At 39.6% G+C, this 22,128-nt stretch overlaps 1 protein-coding gene across 5 annotated transcripts in view; it reads left to right on the forward strand.

Annotated features, from left to right (window-relative positions):
• Positions 1-4,973: 4,973 nt before the first annotated feature.
• LOC104323624 (uncharacterized) overlaps positions 4,974-22,128 on the forward strand; it is a 66,286-nt gene continuing 49,131 nt past the window's right edge. For 2 of the 5 annotated variants that reach the window (XM_069785732.1, XM_069785739.1), the window contains exons 1-8: positions 4,975-5,173; positions 5,482-5,582; positions 5,954-6,023; positions 6,908-7,038; positions 8,763-8,851; positions 12,158-12,257; positions 13,633-13,676; positions 14,169-14,246. In XM_069785732.1, the coding sequence (XP_069641833.1) occupies positions 5,008-5,173; positions 5,482-5,582; positions 5,954-6,023; positions 6,908-7,038; positions 8,763-8,851; positions 12,158-12,257; positions 13,633-13,676; positions 14,169-14,246 (779 nt within the window). In that variant the 5' untranslated portion in view covers positions 4,975-5,007. Of the gene's footprint in view, positions 5,174-5,481; positions 5,583-5,953; positions 6,024-6,907; positions 7,039-8,762; positions 8,852-12,157; positions 12,258-13,632; positions 13,677-14,168; positions 14,247-22,128 lie in introns of all 5 variants that reach the window. The other 3 variants (XM_069785724.1, XM_069785748.1, XR_011325123.1) reach the window with 2 other exon arrangements.

A 22,128-nucleotide genomic window follows, 5' to 3' on the forward strand; every position in this document is an offset into this window, starting at 1 on the left:
CCCCTTCGGTAGGTCAATCGATGAGTGAGTGATAATTAGGATGATAAATAGAGACCACTAAAAAGCTGTCTAGTATTGAAGTTATGCTGCTAGTGTGCTATAAAACCAACTGCTTTACAAACAGAAGCAAAAAAGTGAAAATGAAAAAAAAAGTTTTGTAACTCATCTTTCTCTTTCTCTTTCAATATTCAAAACTTGGGCAAAAGGTAAATGGCAACGTTTTTGCCAATCTGATAGTCCACACTGTGCAACAGACTTCTTCCTTGCCCTTCCTGAAGTGAAATGCCTGGAGGAGTCGTGAGTCAGCAAAAATCAGCTTTCAATTGCTCTGCATGGGAGAGACTTTTGTTTCTTTTCACTTATGAAACCAGTACAGATATTCACTAAGCTTCAGTTCAAATACAGGCTGTAAATGGCTCTGTTTCTGAGGAAAGGTATGAAATTTATGTATTTCATGTCAGCTATGGCTTTCCTTTTTGGAAAGAATTCATGGGATATTTTGCTGTATGCACACTGTGAATACAGAAAATTCACTCACTTTAGAATGTATTCTTAAATAATGATGGGATATTATATTGTTTTAAATCTAAGCAGGGAAACTACACTGATGCATGATTGCTAAAAGTAATTTGGTTTGTGACTTGTATTCTGGTGGTCCTTCTTTCCAGTACTTTTTCTACAGCATATAGCAATGTAAAAGATCCTTTGATTTCTGCAAAGAATAACCAAGGGAGTTTTTAGTAGCTAATGCATCATTGCTTTAACACATAGTTCTTATTTTGATTTCAAATATAATTACAAATAAATTTTCAAAAGTATTTAACAATCAAAAAGGCCAAAAATCAAGACACCTCATCTTTACCAGTACTTCTGAAAATACCTCATGTCCATAAGCCAGATGTTTGACAGTTTGAATGAGCTATTGTTATTTTTAAAACATCCTATAGACTTTCTTTTTAATGCTTACTTACTTTTCTACATTTCAGATTTTATTTAAACTTCATTCAAATGTTAAGGAATTAAGAGAGAACATAGCTCCTAAAACACAACAGAAATGTGTTATAAAGGAACAAAATCAATATAGTTCACAAGATTACATATATTATTGCATTGTTGTAACTGAGATTTTTCTGAGTCCCAGAACATAGGATGTTATACTTTAATATGCTAAAAATCTACTAAAATACTACAAAACCCCGAACCATGAGTTGGGATCAGTTAAACATCATAATTGAGCTTTGAGTTGTTTGTGCCTTATATAGGGGTATTAGATGCAACATGGCAAATTCTCTCCCTTTACTGATTTACAGAGATAATTTTCAACTGTTGATTCACTTGGAAAAGGTTGCTTTTCAGACTATCTGCAAAAGAGAGATTGCAATGTATGCTTTACCTTGAGGGCAAGAGCAGTGAACTCCATTTGTTAAACAAAGAGATGCACTAATTTGTGGGAAAGAGATAAGTAATAAATTCAAATATTTGCTGAATATTTTGTAATTAGCTGAGAGGACAGAGCCTCAATAAACTAAACAGAGCCTCTGCAATAAACTAAAATATTTGTCGGTATCTGCTGATACTATTGGTTTGGACAGGAACTTATTTACAGTGACATTAAAGGAAACAGCAAAAATGTAATATATTTCACAATAAAGCCCTGGTCTGTGAAATACTTTGCTTGTACTTTTTTAAGCAACCAGAGGAAGCCTGACTGTCAGAAAAATCCTAGAAAAATGATGGAAAGTGTATTTGCTTTGGAAAAATATACTCTGCACTGTCCTCCCTGACTTCCAGGATTAGCTCTGAATGCTATTAATTGAGGATGATGGTAGTAGAAGAATGAATTTCACATTTCCTTTACACATCATCTGTGCTCCATACTGGTACACAAATCTGTTTACAAGGAGGGAACCACAGGTCTACATTTGAAACATTAATGGCATGAGCATAATAAAAGTAAATCTAAGTATTAAAGGTCACTGAAGAAAACTGAGTCTGACTGACCTACATTTGAACCATGAGCAGGAAAAAAATTATATTCTTTAATTTATTTTTTTACTCTGTAACTTTTTCTTTCTCCAGTATAAAAATTAAACCCAGAAGATTTTTTGCCTTTCCTTGTCACAATTTATGAGATGAATTCCAAATCTGGCTTACTTTTAAAAGTTGTACATTAAGCAATGGACCCAGTGGATGTGGATTTCTACCATGTGACAAGAGTTATGCCATCTATTATTGTTGACCTGTATCCCCTATATAGGCCACAAATATAGTCAAGTTCTTTACTAGCACCTCTGTATATGAATTTCACATAGGCTTGTTACTGACTGTAGCTTCTTCTGGGCTTCATGGACAACCACACAGTGCCATCTGATGTCCTCAAAGAGCAGTAAACTGTTTCTAAAATCTGTTAAATCACACAAAGGCCAAAATCTCAAAATTACAACTTGACTGTCACAGAACACTGCTTCCCAAGCCTACCTGGAAAAGAGCCTCTAAATAACGTGCCTGTGTTTTCATCAAAACAATCCTAACCCCGCATATGAAATGATAGGCTCTGAACTAATCATTCCTGCAGCACTGTCTTAGTATCTTACACATGTTGAATATTAATTCTTTCACACACATGTAAACATCCATATGCAAATTTGCTCAAATGCTATTCATGTTCCTTAAGGGCTTTAAAATGGTTTCCAACAAAGCAAGGTCCAGCCCATGGCAGAACCATGAGCAGCTGCTGTCAAAATCCATGCTACAAAGATATTTGAAATAAGTTAAAAGAAAAAAGCACCTTCTGGATTCCAAGACTGTTTTACCAACGTACACACGTGTGTGTGAATATTTGTATATTATATGGATAAAATGCATTTGTTCATCCGGGGTAAAATGCAGCCGTTTGCCTCTCTGCATAGTGCAGGCAGCACAGGGGATGCTGGCGGGAGTAGGCGACAATTTTGGGGGCCAGGGATATTTTTGCATGCGAGGCGGGTGCGGATGGTGGTGAAACACAGCCATCTACCGGCCCCTGGTTGGCTTTGTTCGAGCAGCCTTGTCTTCTCACGTCCAGAAATTCAGTTCTGCAGCATGAAATCTTGGCCCAACCCATTTCAGCAGGAGTTTTATTTACATTCATGGGTTATAAAAGATCATGTTTGTTAGCAATCGGCATTTGTTTTGCATACCTTTAAGCACAGAAGTGAGTGAGGACTGCAGCACGTTGATTATGGAGCATCAGCCAAGGTGAACTGCATTTGAATTTCACCACAGGATTTGAGACCATCACAAGACTTGCTGAGGATTAGCCATGTTTCCTGCTACGTTACAGTATGTTGGAATCTTACTGCAATGTATTCCATATTGAAACGCACATGGAAGACACTTTAAAATTTAACTACAGAAAGCATTTGTCTTTATGGCTATACTGATAACTTTGTATGTTGTACCAGACAGTGCTTTTTCTGGTTCTTGCTTCAAAGTTTACTTTAAGGAGCTACAATATATTTAGGACAAAAGCTATCTGGAGTCAGCCATGTACACATTACATGGGGGTTTTTTCCCCGCTGTGATTATTGGAATGTTTACTAGTTTATAGGGACTCAAAACCTGCAAGCTTTCAACATAATAATTAAATACTTTAATAATTTAATGATCAAAAGTTAGGCCCCCTCTGTGTGTAGGGAACCAACTTTTCTTTCTCTGTGACCTCCTTGGTTCTGCCTGTTTAATAACTTAGTACAGTAATTGTTCATAATTTCTTAGGCACTTGGAGGGTTAGAAGATGGTGCTTTATGGCCTTTTTGCAACAGGCAAACATTGCACCTCCCTAAATAAAGAACCAAATTCTAAGATCACAGCATGAGTATTTTCTGTCTTCTCCCAACTGCATCATTTCTAACTGCAATTAGAAATTAGTCTAAGCGGACGCTTTATCAACAATTTTCAAAAGCACTTATTTAAGTATTTTCAACATGGCTACTTTTTACACCAGTAAAACCACTTCTCATCACCATATACTTAGCATCTTCAGTGTCACACTGAACCTTGTATTTTTCAGCATTCCTGCAAAGACCCCAAATTTTACAAACGTTTCAGTTGCAAGAGGTTATTCAAAACCACCTACAATCAAAGCATACGTGTTAAGGCAGACCTAGCAGTTACTGCGTCGGATCAGCACGCAAGACCCTGATTCGGTCACAGTCCTTGCATCGTATCAGACAAATGACGCGGATTTCCTCTAGATGGGGAGTCACCTCTATGCGATTAGCACTCTCCGGAGACGTTCAAAGACAGCCCTCTCAGACTTCAGGACTGGGAAATCGTTCCTCCTTATATACTGGGGAATTTGCTGGTTTGGTGACATTCACCTCATGCCCGCTGCCTCGAAATTCAGCCTGGGACCCGAGAAACTCTTCCTGTCAAAACTGAGACATGTACTCCCACAGAGCGCCTTATTTTTTAATAAACACATTTTTTATTTAGGGGAGGAGGAAAGGGTTTCACAAAAATTTCATAACCAGGCTACCTGACAGGCTTTTGACATTACCACAACCCTGCGCAGGGTCTCCACCTTTCAGGTTAACCCCACCACCCCACGCACGGTGCTTCAGCAGTGACATGGGTGCCCTTGCCAACCCTGCAGCAGCACCTCAGGGATGCGGCAGCCCCAAACCCGCCGGCCATCGATCCACGGCCGGCCTGGGCCAGAAATAAAAGCAGAATAAACCCAGGCGCCCCGTTTAGGCACGTCCTGGCGTGCAGCCACCGCAGCCGTTCAGCTGCCTGGCGCTACGTGTGGAGCAAAGCGGGGCCGAGCGGGGTCTCCCAGCATCATTTTCCCCAGCAAACTCGGGGTTTATCAACTCTCTGCCCTCCCTTTCCCCCACCGCCCCCCCAGCAGCCCGTTAGGCCGCCCTCCGCGGGCTGGGCCGGGCCGGGCCGGGGCGGGCCGCGCCGCGCCGCGGGGCCGGGCCTCAGCCAGGGGCGGCGCCCAGGAGCCCGCCCGCCGCCACCATGAGCTGCGCCCTGCTGCTGGGGCTCCGGGGGCCGCGGCTCCTGGGGGCCGCGGCCCGCCCGCCCCGCTGGAGCAGGCGGCGCAGCGCCGGCTGCGAGCCCCCGGCGGGCGCCGCGGTGCGCATCGGCTGCGCCTCGGGCTTCTGGGGGGACACGGCGGCCGCAGGTAGGCGGCGGCGCGGTGGCCGGCGGCGGGGAGACCCGGCCGGGCGGCGGGGGCGGTCGCTGGGGCACCGAGGCCTGGCGAGGCCGCCGGGCGGGCAGCGGCGGCGGCTGCGGCTGCTGCTAGCGCCGCAAACAGCCGCGTTGCGTAAGCGGCCGAGCCGCGGCTGCCGCCGCCCGTCAGGCCGTCACCAGGGGCAGGGGCGGAGCGGCCCGGCCCGCCTCGCCTCGCCTCAGCCCTGCCCCGCGGCTGCGGCCGGGCCGGGCGCGGGTATCGCGGTGCTAACGGCGGGTTCTTCCCTGCCCCGCCAGTGCCGCAGCTGCTGTACGGAGGGAAGCTGGATTTCCTCGTCTTCGATTACCTCTCCGAGATCACCATGTCGTTGCTGACGGCCGCCAAAGCCCGGTCTCCCGTAAGTAGCCGCTGCCCAGCCCCGGAGTGGCCGGCTTGGTTCAGGCGAGACGGCCGGGCCGGGCCGGGCCGGGCGGCGTTATAGCCCCGCGGTGGGGCGGGTGGGCTCCGGTACCTGCCGAGCTCTCCTCCGACCCAGATCACGCTCGGAGTCTGTGTAAGACATGTCAGGGTATGGGGACCCGTTTGCTTTTGTATACTTCTTACTTGCATGTGTTTGTTTATTTTCACACGTTCATCTAGTAAAAGCATTCACGTCTCCTTTTCTATAGCAGTATCCAGTTAGTTGATCTTCCCCGTTTTCTGTTAACCAAGAAAAGGCATCGAGGTGACTTAACTGTAACAAATGGTTACAGCTTTTAATTCTTTCAGGTTTTAGGTTACACTCCGGATTTTGTCTCTGCTGCCATGGCTCCCTATATAAAAGATATTCACAGGAAAGGTATGCTACTCTTTGCGTGAGTTATTATGTTAATTAAGTTCACTTGCTTAGAAGAGTTTTGTATGGCTTCTGTTACTAAAGCTGTTTTTCACACCAGCGTTTTGCTGTCCTCTAGGAATAATATTTTAAACGTCAGCAAAAATCCCATCGTAACAGATGTGAAGCGCAGGTCCGATGGTGACATTTAAATTGGGTTAATTTGAAATGTTTACTATAATTATAAATATATACATATATCTCCATGTATTTCTTATTGTAGCTTTTAATTTGTGAATGGAAGATCATTTTACAGATCTTTGTAAAATGTGAGATCTAGATGTTTTCATTGCAATCTAAAAGTTTTTCAACATTCCCATATAATTCTAGAATATCACTTATTTTCTGATCACTGTTTTTCTGTTTATGTTGGAAAGCTGCGGAGCTATACTGAGCTTGAGAGGAGAAAGGGAATTACTTCTAAGTACCCAGTACCTTGCTAACAGAGTCTGGAATTTTTAGAGATAGAAGCATATTTCTGCTAAAATGTAGTTGTTTGGAGAACATGGATATTTGAATGGTGTCAAATACTGTTCCTGTAGGCATTTTGATATTGTCTGTCTGCCTGCCTCATCATGTATGTCTTTCTGGTCACTTTCTCCTTCCTTGCATAAAGGAAAGATGAAAAGTGTCTATAGCAATTATTTTTCTGTAAATAATATTGTATTGGCTTATTCCGATCCTTTCACAGATTAAATACTGTTCATATTTTAATGTGACTTTAGTTACTTCCCTTGATTAGATCACCTTGCGAAGGTGATATCTTGCTTGTGTTTCAGCACACTTTAGGTTTTTAAAATACAAGTGGTTGTTTATGCTGCTGGACGTAATTTGTCTTTTTTGTTTAGGTGTTCGTGTCATTAGTAATGCTGGTGGAATTAATCCACTTGCTTGTGCGGCTGCACTTCAGGAGGTGGCAAAGAAAGCAGATGTTGATTTGAAAATAGCTGTTGTTGCTGGAGATGACCTAATGAGTGAGGTATTTTACTTTGTCTTACAGCTTAGTAGCATTGTGGAAATTATTTTAGTCTATGTAGCATGAAGGTGGCATTTACTGTCCTATAGGAGCCTATTTTGTGTACCTTTATGCAGTAGCCTTCTACGGTTAAAAGCGTCTGAAAATTATTGTTTCATTTTCTTTACTTTTTTTTTTTTACGCATGAAAACAATTCTTGGCACATCTTATGTTTGGTGTGTGATGGGGTTGAATTTTATAAGACTGTGGATCTGCTGTTTATCTTTTTGAAGCAAACTCTGAATCTGATCTAAAGTCTGCTTGCTCTTTGAGAGAAGCTAGGATTTGCTGTTGCTTATTGTTTCTGTCTTAAACTAAATAATCCTGAATGTTAAATTTCTTAAATTTAAATGTGGTGTAGTTACCACGTGTTCAAATATTCACCCCCTCTAGCTGTTTTTAGTGGTTTATAGGCATCTCCTGTTGTTATGTTGTTTACAGGTGGTTGTTTTTCTGGCTTTGAGTACTTAGTTTATGGCCAGTAAGGTAATGTTAAGTGGGAGGATTGAAGTTTTAATATTTAAAACAAACCCCTGAAATCTAGAGATGAGATATATGGCTTTTTTTGACTTAAAGGATGGCGCTTTATGTATGAAGTCTGGTTCCACAAAAAGTGTTGGCCGTACCTGAAAAAATACTGCGAAAACAGTTTATACATTGATAGTGGTTAAGAGGGGATAGGTTTGCACTATGGTTAAATCTCTGCCTGTAACTTGGAAAATTATTTATCTGTGTAGGCTCTATTACTCCTTGCATGCTACTGAATGTGGAAGATGGTCAAGTAAGATTCTTTATTTGCAAATTATGTGTGGTGCTTGGACTTCCTTTCAAGAAACTTCTGCCCTACTGAAATTACTTCAGCATCAGTGGTCCAGAATTTGATTACTGGTACAACAGTGAAATGGTCATTATTTGAGCTTGGCATGGACATTTCTGAACTGAAATTGGTTATTTTCTATTCTATTATCAGTATGTAACTTACAGGAACAAAAAAGAGACAGCTTTTATTGTCTACAGGCAACTTTTACTGTTGATACCAAACATCATAAATTACACCAGGAAATGTTATTTGTGGTTTGGAGTATTTCAATCCTTACCATAGAATACCAAACTAATTCAAAGTGGAAGGTTTTTTTCCACACTATAGGTCCCCCCTGTAACAAGTATTAGACATTGAGTCTATGCAGTCAGTCACTGGCCCCTGAATCCGCTGGTTTCCCAAGCTGCCTAATGCATGGTCAAAACCACCCCCCCCCCCTACCTTTCTGGAAACACAATGTATTCTAAGTATCACCTGGAGCTGCAGAATTAGCCTTGTTTTCTGGCCACGCCACCATTGCTGTTATGGCAGACATATTTCTTTTTGTGGGGTTTGATTTATTCAGTCCTACACAAATTAAAGACAGTTTAAAAGACTAGGGAATATACCAATTCATTGTAGTTGATCATCTGTGAATGAACTAGCATTCTTAAAGCACTGACTTATTTTTCTGTGTGCTGCAAAACTATGGTTAAAAGTGTGTCTAGGGCTTTTAGCCATTCAGCTGATCTGTATTGCTCCTAATTTTAATGATTATACTTTGCTCAGAGTTGCTATGAAGTGGATCTATTGTCTGATGCTAATAAAAGGCTTACAGTTGATACTACAAAATACTCATAGATTTGGTGTTTTATTTGTTTTCTAACAGAAAGAGAACCTAAAAGGAGCTGGTATCACTGATCTGGAGAGTGGCAAACAATTTCCAGAAAGCGTTCATAGCATGAATGTGTATCTTGGGTGAGTTATTTTAACAAGTTGCTTTTGTTATGGAAAAATATTTTTAACACATTGACTACATGAAGTTGGTTTGTTTTGCAAGTAGAACCACCTAGTATGTGAGGTTCACCTTTGCATTATTCAGGCAACCAGAAAAAAAATTTTATTTGTAACTTGTAAATACAATTTTAATTTAGAACATTGCCAGTTTTGACTCCTTAGCATTACATCTCCTGTGAATCTGCAGGTTTTAGTTCAAGCCAGAATAGTTTTAGTTTAATTGTAACAATCACAAAATTCCGTTTTCATATGCAGAGTATGCTGTTGCTGCATGGAGCAGTTGTTTAGGATGTTGTCACTAGAGAAGTGCAGCTGAAGAATTAAAGTACTGGGATACACTCTGAGTTCTGTAGGAGGTTCTGTTAGACTGCGCTGAATTGAGTGTCAGGCTTTGTACAGTTGAAATTTTGGAAGCTGGCTTTCCAGGAGGGATCACTGTTTGAAAGATCTCCCTTGCCTCCTTTATGATACCAAAGGCCTCCCATAAATCTTTAAATGAGCTGTTTGTGAACAGTTGCATTTTCATTGTCGCCATCAATTTCTTCCGATAAATCAGTGTAAATCAACCCTGTCAAAGGGGAAGGACTGAGAAATGGGACAGGTGTTCCCAAAAGCCACCATCTCTTCCAGTTGATGATCCTAGTGATCCTGTTTCTGCTTTTGCATCCTCCATGTCATATATATCATCACTCCTGTATTTGTTTGGTGTATTTCTAAAGTCTGTGTACACAGTTCCCTCTCTTTTACATTAATCTTTATGGAAAATGTTGTGTACTCTCTTTTTTCATTATCATTGCACTTTCCAAAAATGCGTCACTGGCAGATAGCAGGGTATGGCTGTACCTGACACAGCATGTATTTTTCACTGTAAAATAAGAACCTTTTAATAGATGAGTCTTCTTAAATTTGTCTCTAGTGTTTTCTGTTGTTAGTGGATTTTCTGTTTGTTAAACTTTGACTTGCAGATTTGTAGATTTGCAGATCATGAGTAACTAAATGAAATCTAAGAAATAACGTTTAAAATTTGTAACTGAGAAAGTGTTCATTCCAATTCTGCTGTGTCGTGGTTTAACCCCAGCCAGCAAATAAGCACCACGCAGCCGCTCCCTCCCTCCCTCCCCCGCCCCCAGTGGGATGGGGGAGAGAATCAGGAAAAAAAAAGAAGTGAAACTCGTGAGTTGAGATAAAGACAGTTTAATAGGACAGAAAGGAAGAAACTAATAATGATAATACTAATAAAATGACAATAATAATAATAATAATAAAAGGATTGGAATATACAAGTGATGCACAATGCAATTGCTCACCACTTGCTGACCGATGCCCAGTTAGTTCCTGAGCAGCGATTTCCCCCCAGCCCCACTCCCCCCAGTTTATATACTGGGCATGATGTCACATGGTATGGAGTACCCCATTGGCCAGTTTAGGTCAGGTGCCCTGGCTGTGTCCCCTCCCAACTTCTTGTGCCCCTCCAGCCTTCTTGCTGGCTGGGCAAGAGAAGCCAGAAAATCCTTGACTTTAGTCTAAACATTACTTAGCAACAACTGAAAATGTCAGTGTTACCAACATTCTTCTCATACTGAATCCAAGGCATAACACCATGCCAGCTACTGGGAAGACAATTAACTCTATCCCAGCTGAAACCAGGACGTGGTGATTCATGATTTATTCATGAATTAAAAAATCAATGCAAATCAAAGCAGAGAGGACAAAAGCAGGCTAGTATGAGGATGAGGCATTTTTAAAATCCATTATCTGTCTCCACTGTATTAACACATGCTAGAACAGCGGACTTTTGTTCTTCATTTTCTATAGTGGTGTTTCTTTATGTGCCCCTTAATCTCAGTTGCACCGAAATGTAAAGCTATTACCAGCCTGTTAAATTAGTTGTTTCATAGGTTAAATCTATCTTTAAAGTATCAGCAATGGATGCTTATTTGTAAAGTGAATGATAAACTTATGTATGCCTGTAAAACAAGTCAACATCAGAGTGTATAGGGTAAAATCTCTTAAGTTCTGTGGAGAGTTCACTTTTAATTACCTAAATCTGATGAGGTTTACAGTTTGATTCTTGGATTCAAGTGTGTAAACTCCATCTGAAAAATTTGCACTGGGGTATCGATCCTGAAGTGTTTCTTCTGTCCCTCCTGATTTGGGCCATTGGGAGTTCTGTGGACTGAATTCACATGTATTTTTAACAGCAAGAGACAAACGGCTTTATTTACTGCTTTTTATAGGTAGTTACATAGTTTTTCTATCAGTATCCTGTATGTATGTTTACAGAAACCCCATTTGTGCTTTTTACCTGTGACTGTTACTTAACACTATGCCTAGAGGTGTAAATTTTTTCTGTATGCTGTGTATTTGCTTGTTGTTCTAGCTATTATCCTTTGGTTCACATAACATTGGGGGGAAAAAAAACCCCAACATACATATTTTATGTTTACATCCCTAAGAGAAATGTGTCTTCTAACTTGCCTCTTGATAAAACCAGGGCTAAGTCTATAGAAACTGTAGAAGAACGTTGCTCTTGGTTTTGTTCTTCAAGGCACACAGTTTACTTGGTTTGTGTTTACAAGCTGCCTATTTCATGAACAATAGAAGGATCCAGCAGATAGCATGGGTTTAGAAGCCAGGAGCCACACACTCTGGTCAACACTTGCTCACTAATGTGTATAAACTCGAGCGGTTCACCTGGGTGAATATTTTCAAGACTGACTAATTCTGGCTGGGCTGACTCTGACCTGACCAATCTCAAAAATCTGTTGCCTGAGTTTCTTTGAAAATAATGACTGCATAGTGGTGGTCTTGGAGTTGGTTGATATTGCACGTTCTAAAAACACTTAGGGAAATTGACCTGGAAGGTTTAAAATGGGAGGGCAAAGTCACCAAGCTTTCTCTGTGAAGAATATTGGTCTTTCTTACTTCATTTGTAGATGAGTGTATAGTAATGAATCTCTGAAAAACACTATTTTCTGTTACTGATAGTGCACAGTGGGTCACTTCTGCTGTGTTCAGTTTCTGTGAGCATCAAGACAAGTGTTTCAATTACATCATTTAGGTACCTGAATTTGATCGGGTGATCTGATGATTGCTTTTTAAAATATTCTTGTATATACAAAATGACAAATTGGTTGTTAAAGTTTATTTAATTGATTTCCTATGGGTTTTTTAAGTAATTTTTATGCTGTGTGTGGCAGGGAACTGATTTTTTTAATGATGCGTTAAAAAGTAAAACTACTTACTGTTGTGTTTTGTCATCTTTAGCGCAAGACCAATAAGCAGGGCTCTTGACCTTGGAGCTGATATTGTTGTGACGGGTAGATGCGTTGACAGTGGGATTGTATTAGGACCACTCATTCATTCTGTAAGTACAAGTTAATTTCCATATGATAATAAATACATGTGAATGAATATTCAGCAATCATTGTCAGAAAGTTTTTGCTCCTTATGAAAATATACATACTAAATTAAAAATTATGAGCACCTTAATTTTTTTTTTCTTCCTTACGTGCATGAAAAGTTGCCAGCTTTCACTTCTAACTTATAGCAGGGATTTTTATGAACTTGTGTATCATGAAGCTGGAAAGTGTTTTGGTGAAGTTAAGGAAGTCTTACTGTGTTTCACCAGTATTTCACTTTTATCCCCCCCCCCCCAGCCCCCGCCCCTGTTTTAAAATGTGGCGTGTAAGGTTAAGAAACAAGTATATTTTTCTTTACCACAAGGTGGCGATAGTAGAGCTCACTTTGGTTTTCGGGGGGGGGCACATGAGGTGGTCTAAAACACTGGTCTTTTTCAATGGGTAAGCAGTTTTATTTTTAAGTAGTTGGGTTTCAATGCAAGATTCCTCAAATTCCTTGAATTTCAGCAAATTATACAAGCAGAATATGTGGTTTTCTGAAGTATTTTGAATAGGTTATGTATTTTTGTGAGTGACCACATGCTGTGAAATATGGAAGCTTTCTTTTGGTGCATATTTAAAAAAAAAAAAAGAGGATATGTGTTAGTGTCTAGTTACAAACATCCTTTCTAAAACTTCATACTATTCTGACTTCATGCATGTCAAACATTGCCTAATCTAGAATTAAACTTTCCCATTTATAACTGCCATTATGATTTGTTATTTTATTCCTAGCTGTTTACATCCTCAAAATAGTTCTCGGTGTGTATTATTTACTCCAGAGAGGCCTTATCTAATTTAATGAAAGGTTTTAGGGAGATTTCTGCTAAGTTCTAAATAAGAAACAACAAATGTATTGTTTGCAATGTGTTGAACTTGTGGGAAAAAATAATTTCTACTTAAACAGAAGACATGCTTCCAGTTTTTAAGATGGCTGGTAGTACTCCAGGAGCTGATAATTTTCAAAAGTTGAAAAAACAGTGGTTTGTTTACATGACACAAAATAGGTGCTAGACTTTTAAACCTCTGGATTATGCAAATTTTGAATAATACAAGTATTGCACTTCCAGTTCTTTTGAAGAGGGTGTGGCTTTGAGAATTTATATTTGTTTGGTGTATTAATAAGAGGAAAACTGAAATATATCAGAGCTCTTCTACTAATTTACTGTATAGCAACTCAAATCCACGTAGAGCCCCTGCCAATTGTTGTTCTTTAGATTTCTGCAGTTAAGTAAGAATATATCCAATGCATAGTTACACAAAGCAGTGAACATACTATGTGCAGTTTTCTGTACTGTGTGAAACTTTTATATATGTAACATATTTGTATTTTTCTTCTAGTTTGGCTGGAATAGGGATGAATTTGACTTGCTAGCTGCGGGAAGGTAAATGATATAAGAAGAAATGGGTAAATTTATATTTTGTATCATATAATGTCAGGATAACAACTCTTAAGCATTTAATGATTTTGCATATTATTATTGAATTCATTTATTTGAATGCTTTTGTTAAGTTTTGGGTTCTTTTTTAAGGCTCAATACTCTCATTTGGAATTGAAATTACAGAAACTTCATTCTGGAACCAACTTGAAATAACAAAATGAAACTTGTTTTTTTGGTGTTAGTGTTCATTTTTTCAGGAAAATCATTTGATTCTTCATGTAAAAGTTACTTCTTTCAACTCTTCTTATTTTCATCTTTCAGAATCCCTTGTTATGTTTAATGCCTAATTTATAAATGTATTAGATGCCTCTGGAGGAAAAAAAGTAGCATGTTCTGTTATTTAGCTTTATTTCCACTGTACTACTATATTTTAAAGCTGGATTTGTGAAACTTGATTTTACAGAGTATTTAGTTATTTGAATGCCATTTTCCCAGCCTTGCAGGTCATCTCATTGAATGTGGTGCTCAATGTACAGGTGGAATATTCACTGATTGGCATGCAGTACCAGACTGGTAGGTAGCCATGACATCAGCATCTATGTTTGTAGTGGACCAAAGATGAGATTTCCTACTATATCTGTGTTGTGAAAACTGCTTCTACTTTATTCTTTTGGAGGAGACAATATGGATCTCTTAGTACTTTTCTGCCTTAATGTTACTCATTCTACAAGGTCTATTCTCCCTTTTGCAGTTTCCCTTTCTGGTCAGCTGGGGGCTTGCTTTCTTAAGTTAAGAAGCAGGTGATTTGAAAAAAAATTTAGCCCTTTGATTTTTTTTCTTTTAGATTACTTTTTCTGTTTCCTTTTTTATCTTCTGCTTTTTGGAAAGATTTGTTATTGGATTTCATGTATGATTGTAATGGAAAAGACAATATGCATAATTTCATATTGCTATTTCCTAAGTCTTCAGTTAGATCAGAGTTACCTACTGTTCAGTCACGAATTTTATGTAATTTGCTTTGGTAGGACGAATGCATGCCAAAGTCCTCTCCTGCTGTATAACCCAATCCCCACAAATGTGTTGAGCTGTCAGTCCTTTCAAAAAGTTATGTGTGTATCGTGTTCAGACTTACTGAATTAGACTTTCACATAGGTAGAGCCTTCTGCCTGCTGAGAAGTACCACAAGGAAGGACTAATGTAGCCTGATTTTGACCAACTTGTTTTTAAGAGTAGTTTAAAAGAAGTTAATGAATGTGTTTTGCGCAGGATGAGTGATTCTGTCTGCAGTTTACCCCTATTTTCCTTGGCATGAGAGAGAGGATCTTGTCCTGTGCTGTGTCATGAGAAGGGCAGGGCTTCCTTTACCGACAGAGGAGAGGTCTGAAGAGCAGTAGGAGAGATGCAGGAGAGAAGAGTAGCTTTCATTGGGTGTGTTCCTGCTCCCAAGTTCACCCTGGGAAGGAGGCCACCAGGGGCAGGCAGCCTGTAGTCCAGATGGATGAACCAGCAGGACACTGCCCTGCGATCTGAAGAGTCACTCTCCTGAGTTAGTTCCCTAGGGCTGCTAAGCTTTTTTTCTCCTTGTAGTGACTATTACTGATTCAGAGCGTGATCCTGAAAGATGTATTCTGCTTTTGAGTTCCTGAACACTGCTCATTTACAGGTGAAGGCACGTAAGGCATTGAAAGAAACAGGGTCAGACATCTCTTCTCACCTATTAGAAGGCTACTAGCCCTGAACAAACTGCACTCACTCTTCACTGTTGTGTTCAATGGGAAATCACATGAGAGGGTTTATAGTAATGAGACACTGTTCAATTTGGAAATTGTAACTGCTAATCTTGCTCCTATTCTGATGTATCTCCTGATGATTTTATTATTCTGTATCATGGAACTGCTTAAAATCTCCTGTAACTGACTCCGAAAGACATAGCTTTATAAAGGAATGAAGGAAAAAAACAGAACAGTAGTTTTCTTACTAAAATGTTTGGTAGTTCTTTATTTTTAAGGATTTTTCTGTGAGAAATGGCAGTCTGGTTAAAAAAAAAAAAAAGCAAGTTTGAGTATATTAAGCTATGAGCTACCAGCGTCAGAGTAACTAATTTTACAGACAAGTAGACATACATTATATATGCATAGCTAATAATCATGTGTGTGTATTGTTAAGGGAGGAGCTGCTGCCCGAGCATTCACCCACCACTCAAGGAGTCGCACACACACCACCTCAGACTTTAACTGGTAGGACCAGAATCCCTTCACAGCAAGTGACTCCGGTGAGCCCACAAGTCTCCCTTTTGACTCCTCATGCACACAGACTCAACCTCGGGTGCTGCTTCTTCCCTAAGGCTCAACCCTAGGTTCCCTGAAGCAGAATCTCTGATCAAGGCCTTCAAAATAAAAAGCATAATTTATTCCAGCTATGGTGCACAAATTTAGACTGCTCAAGCTGGGTGCCTCCAGAGAGGGACCCAAATACTAAAATCCCTGGGCAGTTATACCCTTACAATCTTAAGTTCCTGCCCCTCACACCATAGTCTGGTCCCATAGTAATACTTGGGTCTAGGGTCATCTTCTCTCTAATTGGGGCCTTTTTCTTGTCTCTAGGCGGGTTCTTTTTCTTTCTTGTTTTTTAGGCTAGTGGTTATGTCTCCTTTTCCTGGCTCAAAGTGGGTCTGGGGCTTCCAAATCTTACTCCTCCAATCCGGGAATAGGCCAATGTTAAGCAAAAGCATTAAGCAGGCTATAAGTTCTGCTTTTATCATGAACAACTACTTTTAAGCAGCTAAGCAAAGTCCTTAAACCCCTCCAAAACATCTTAACAGCCTCTATAATTTATATACATTCCTGTGCTATTATAGCCTCACAATCTTGTCCCATTACTGCCATGTGCTGTTACGTCTTGTTCGAGTGTGGTCGGCATGCTCAGCTTTGTCACCTTCCACAACAGTATATATAAAAATCACATAACTGTGTCTAAAATCATAGTAGTCTTGTGGCTTAGAGCTGACTGGTGCTGACTTGAATTGCTACTAAAGAATATAGAAGGTTAGGACCCAATACTGCTGTTGTTACTTTGTCCCCATCAATCTGCATGCATACTTCTGAACCGTGCATTATCGTATCTGTGCTAATATAACAGTAATTTATTTATCTTCAGGTTAAGTCTACTAAAGAATTAATTGTGATGCCTTAGAACTAGTGTTTTTGTTTGCAAATTCAAAAAGTCTTAGGCATTTAATTAATGAAATTCTTGAAATAAAAGCATGTTACATGTCAGCCTGTATGATAAACTCCTAAGACTAGTCAAAAGCAAAACAATGTGTGAGCTTTAATTCTATATTTGGAGAGGCAGAGTAGAAGGTTGAGTAAAGTGGACTTGTGGTCCAGCACATCAGTTCAGGATATGGGGAGAAAGAAGGAGGAGAGGAGATTTGTTAGTGAGTTTTGCTGCCCCCCTGCTTCCCCCCTGACCCCAATAAATAGTTGTTTACTATACTTAGGCCCAAATGCATGAAAGGGAATAACTACAGAAGCTTTTGGGCTGCAGAAAAATGCATTTTCCATTTGGTAGTTTAGTAGTAACCTATTGGCTCCTTAAGTTAAAGAAATGTGATGGTGTGGGGTTTTTGTTATTTAGACTGTCTGAATCTGTTTTCAAGGCATGCAGGAAATGCATTGCATAATAATGCACAATAATAATATGATAATTCATAGTCTCAATAATGACCAAAACACGCAGTGCCTGCTGCTATCGACAGTAGTTAATTGCCGATAGGTCACCAGAGCTTTGTCACCGGTTTGCAAAAGTTACTTGACTATAGTCTATTAATGATTTCTCCCTCATTTAGGAAAAGCTACGTTTTAGCAGTCTCCTGAAAGTAAGAGTGTGTAATTTAGATCTCAATAAATCATAGTGTCTGTGATACATAATGTTAAATCCAAACCAGCCCAACAAAGTCAGTAAATGTGGGGGGAAGAAGCCAAGTCAAATCTCTGTGTTTGTTGTTAAAGTGCCTTTCACATACGAATTTCTCACTGCCATAAGTGCGTTCATGCAGCCAAGACCACTTATCATTCAGGTCTGCAAATATTTACTGGATCTTTATGCTAGAGCTTAAGAAAACCTTTTACAGCATTTATGCTGTTCTCTGGTGACTAAACACTAGAGGGCAATCTCTTTCTTTTCCTTTCATCTCATTGCAGACGGTAGGTTTGGTTATGATTAGATTTAGGTAATTTTTTTACTATCTTTGTGGTTTTTTTCTCGCCGAGAACAGTAGTCCACATTGCTCTTCTGTCTTTGGCTGCTGAAAAAGGTGTAAGTGTACTGCTGAGAAGGACAGATGGGTATGAGTTTTTCTAACTTGTAAGCAAAAAAAGGAAGAATTTATCAACTATTAGGCTTATAAACCTTATCTGTCTATAGTTTATGTATAAGCAAAAATAATTAACTATGTAAACAAGCACACTTTAAATTAAACTGAGTAAGGCCAGGTAAGTCAGAGTCAGAGCACACATTCCATGCATAAATTACCATGTCTCTATGAGTATTGAGGCACTGGATTGGACCCACTTCATTCATTCAATGTAGTTTTTTTATTTTGGTAAGGTTTTTTTTTTTATTTTCTTGAAATATTTGATGTAGACCACTTCTGGGAACTCAATTCCACTGGAGAAGGGTGCTTTAAGTCTCAGGAATGTTCATGTGGGTGTGTTGTGGCAACTGAGTCGTTAGCTATGAAAACCTAAGCTGTTATTTCTTTTTCTTTGTTGTCTTGGTAAAGTAAGTTTTTAATGTAAAAAAGTAAAGTGCATGTTCCAGCTTGTGACTCTCTAATTACTTTGGTTGATAGAAGCTAGACTTAGTTGATTTCTGTCTGCTGACCTAAGGCACTGGGATTTCTTTAATTGTGCTGGGTGTATCTCTGTAATGTGTTTGACTTAAACGCAGGCATCTTGAAGCTGTAAAGTTTCGTCCAGTCTTCATGAAAAAAATTAGACAGGTAGAGGGGATAGAAGCTGTTTACTTTTCCAGTGAGAGAAAGGCTGCTTGACTCACCCCTTGTGTGGATTATCAGATGTTTAGCAGAGAAAATGCAAGAAACCATTAGTTCACAGTTTATAGAAGACTTACTTATAATCAGTCATTTAAGGATGCTCATTAATGTTATCAAAAAAGGTGCTTATTCCTTTTCTGTTATTTGTGTAGTAATGTATGTTAGCAGATGGTCAGAAGAAGTGATAATACATCATTGCACTGTATTCAATGTCCCGTGCACAGCACACAATAGGGAATTCATGCAATGTGTCAAAATGAACCATGATAACAGAACTGTATTGATAATATACAGCTCTGTATTTAATTTTCATTTAACCCCAGACATTGCTGTCTCTTACTATTATTTAGTGCCAGTGGGTGATTAGTACATTGTTTTGTTTTGTTTTGAAATGCAGGAGAGAATAAACTAATGCTGATCAGTAGAGTAATCATTTTGAGGAGATGATAAACACTGACATTTTGCCCTAAGCCAAGAGTGTACAATGGTTGAGACTGCATAATCCTCTGGCCTGGGATGACCAAAAGGGTAAGTCAATAGTTGTAGACTCTTAAGGGCTGGATCCAGATTGCTTAATTTGGGAGTTGAACAGAATCCAGCATGCGAGTCCCAGTCGGCAATGGGGAATGCCTTTTTCTCTGTAGCACCTCCTATTCCAGGCATTGGAAAACACTAGGCAGGCTGTCTGATTGGCCTGAAATTGTCTAGGCATTAAGAGTTTACATACAATACATACTCTGAAGTGCCCTAGCCAGAGGAGATAAGTGGTGCAATCAGTAAATTTTGCCTGAATTCAAACTGCAGCAGAAGTTAGGAAACATGTTGGTACCTTACATGTAAAGAGATGCATATACCTCACCCATGTTTGTGCTGATCTTGTGTGGCACGTTAACAGTTTTGAAATGGTTGTAAAAACACTGCTAGAAGTGTTTCTACTTTTTGCTTAATAGCATTGCGGTTAAAAATACATGTCCAGGGAGTTGAGAAGCTTGGCTTAGAGCTCTCTGCAGCGTGACATTCATTGAGTCACATCCCAGGAAACTGCATTAGCTGTGAGGCTAAAAGTTCATATCGCAGCCTATTTGGACCCTGGTTCACTTCCATGTCACGTGCATTGCTATGGCTTTTTTGTTTTCTTTCTTGCAGCATCTTCCCCTGCAAGTAAACGCACTACACTAACTGTCCCACCTTTTGTTGCCAGTAATCTCCTCAGTCTACCAGTAATGGCCAGAATGAGATATGTGAGGGGAAGAAATGAGGGAAGAAATACCTGTTTTATCTCAGACAATGAATGTCTTTCTCCCTGAGCCAAACGGGACCCAGTACTGATCATGGATTTTACTTCTTTTGTAATGCAAACGGTGTAAGATGTGGCAAAACAAGAAGGAAGGCTATCTTTATAGCTACATGAGATTGAATAGTGCATTGTCCCAGCGTAGACAGAGAGGAGATCTCTGCTTAGACAGTTCATTTTATCACCTGTGACATGCCCATAAACTGTAACATTTCTGAGAGCCAAAACTGAAGAAAACCCGGCATTTTACATGGAAAAAAATTAATCCAAGAGTAAGTCATTGGAAGGCAGAGAACTGACAGGAGACTTGATTTCAGAGCCCTGATTCCTATTAGAGTAGGACAGCAGCTGTAGGTGGTTGATGAGAAGGTGGCTTCAGCAGCAAAACCGGTTTGGGGACTTTGTTACCCCTGTGCAGTAGTCACTGGGGACTTGCTTTAACTGTTAACTCCTTACTAGCGCCACCTTGGAGGGGGTTTCTGAGGTTTAATCTTAGCTTGGATTTATTCAGTGCTCTGGTTCACTAATGCATAAATTTATTTAATTGTTAAATACCAAACATGCAACTCGAAACAGATATTTTGGATAAAAGAATGGTGGTAGTCATCTCCTTTCACGAACTGATGTATATTACTTCTGTATTTTAACTCTGTGTTAAAAGAACTGCTCAAAAAGTTTTAAAAGTAGTACTTTCATATTTATCTCATGTTGTATTTTATTAATTACATGATCGTATTATTTAATTAGAATTCATTTTAGTAGTTTCCTTTCAGAATTGCTTACATTGATTGATACTGCCCCATCCTACTAGGGTATTTTATCACTAAACTGATGCAATTCTTTTATTATTGAAGGGTGCTACTTGGCCACTATGCCACTTTGGATGCCATGACTGTAGTTGCTGCTGAAGTTCAGATTCATAGTTCCATGGTTTAACTCCCCTGCTACACTACAAAATTATAACTTGGCTGTGGGTTGTGGCCAGCATACAGTTGGCATGTTACAGGGTGTCATACGGTGTGTAGTCATTCAGCAAAACCTACTAGTGAATTGGGCAAAGAGTTACTTCTTGCAGTGGAAGCGCTGATCAAGGGAATGGTGTGATCATAGTACCCGTGGTATGTGCTAGAATACCCCATCCAGGTAGCTATTGCTGCTAGGGAGCTCTAACACCAGGTTTAAGTAGCTGTCACTTGACCGAATCATGCCATAGGAGTGACTTAGTCCAGTTTGTTTCCAAACTGAAAATTAATTTGAAGTAATGTCTTTTAGCAATATACAAAATACATTTTTCTCTTAAGCATACATATGTTAATGTAGGTTATTACTGGCATCTGCTACGAGGCAGTATAGGATGTATGTATTTTCCCAGTCATCCAGTTAGAATAGAGATGGAATCCAGGGGCTTTTTGCTAAATTCATTGCATCTCTATATTTTGAATTGTTAAAAAGTGAGGGAGCTTTCAGAGCTGATGTGACCTGAGAGAACACACATCTTCTGCAACTAACTGAGCATTCAGGAAAGTTCATTGGGTGGTGGTGTACCTTGAGGAGGAAACATCCTCACACTTATCTCAGACAAGGCAAAAAGTCTTCCTTGATACCTTCACTAACTGTTGAAACAGAGTAACAGAGATGACCAAAGAGTAAGTCACTGATTGTGATGTTCTTTTCATTGACCTTCTGGGTCATGGATTTCAGAATGGTTTAAATATAGCTAAACATTCTTACCGTGCTAGGACATGCTAGTGTCCTGTGTCAGCATGCCTTTCCTAGGAAGACTTTGGTTTTCCTCTTTGTTTTGTTTTTTTGGGGGGGTAGGGGGATGTTTTGTTTTGTTTTGTTGTTTGGACTTTTTTTGTCTGTTAGAATGTCTTCTCTCCTTCATACAATTTTCTTACAAGCTTTGGGTCAACACTTTACTGCAAGTGGTAAGAACTAAGTGTCTTTTTTTATATAGCAAGTATGTCTCAACCTTAGAGGCTATTTAGAAGCTGTTCCAGAAAGTACATTCGTACCTATATGATCTCCTTCCAAGCTACTCTGGCAGCACAAAAAATTCCACCATAAAGATCCTCTGACTTTGATGGCCCTAAGATAACAGA

This window comes from Haliaeetus albicilla, chromosome 1, assembly GCF_947461875.1.
Source record: "Haliaeetus albicilla chromosome 1, bHalAlb1.1, whole genome shotgun sequence".
Classification (NCBI taxonomy): domain Eukaryota; kingdom Metazoa; phylum Chordata; class Aves; order Accipitriformes; family Accipitridae; genus Haliaeetus; species Haliaeetus albicilla.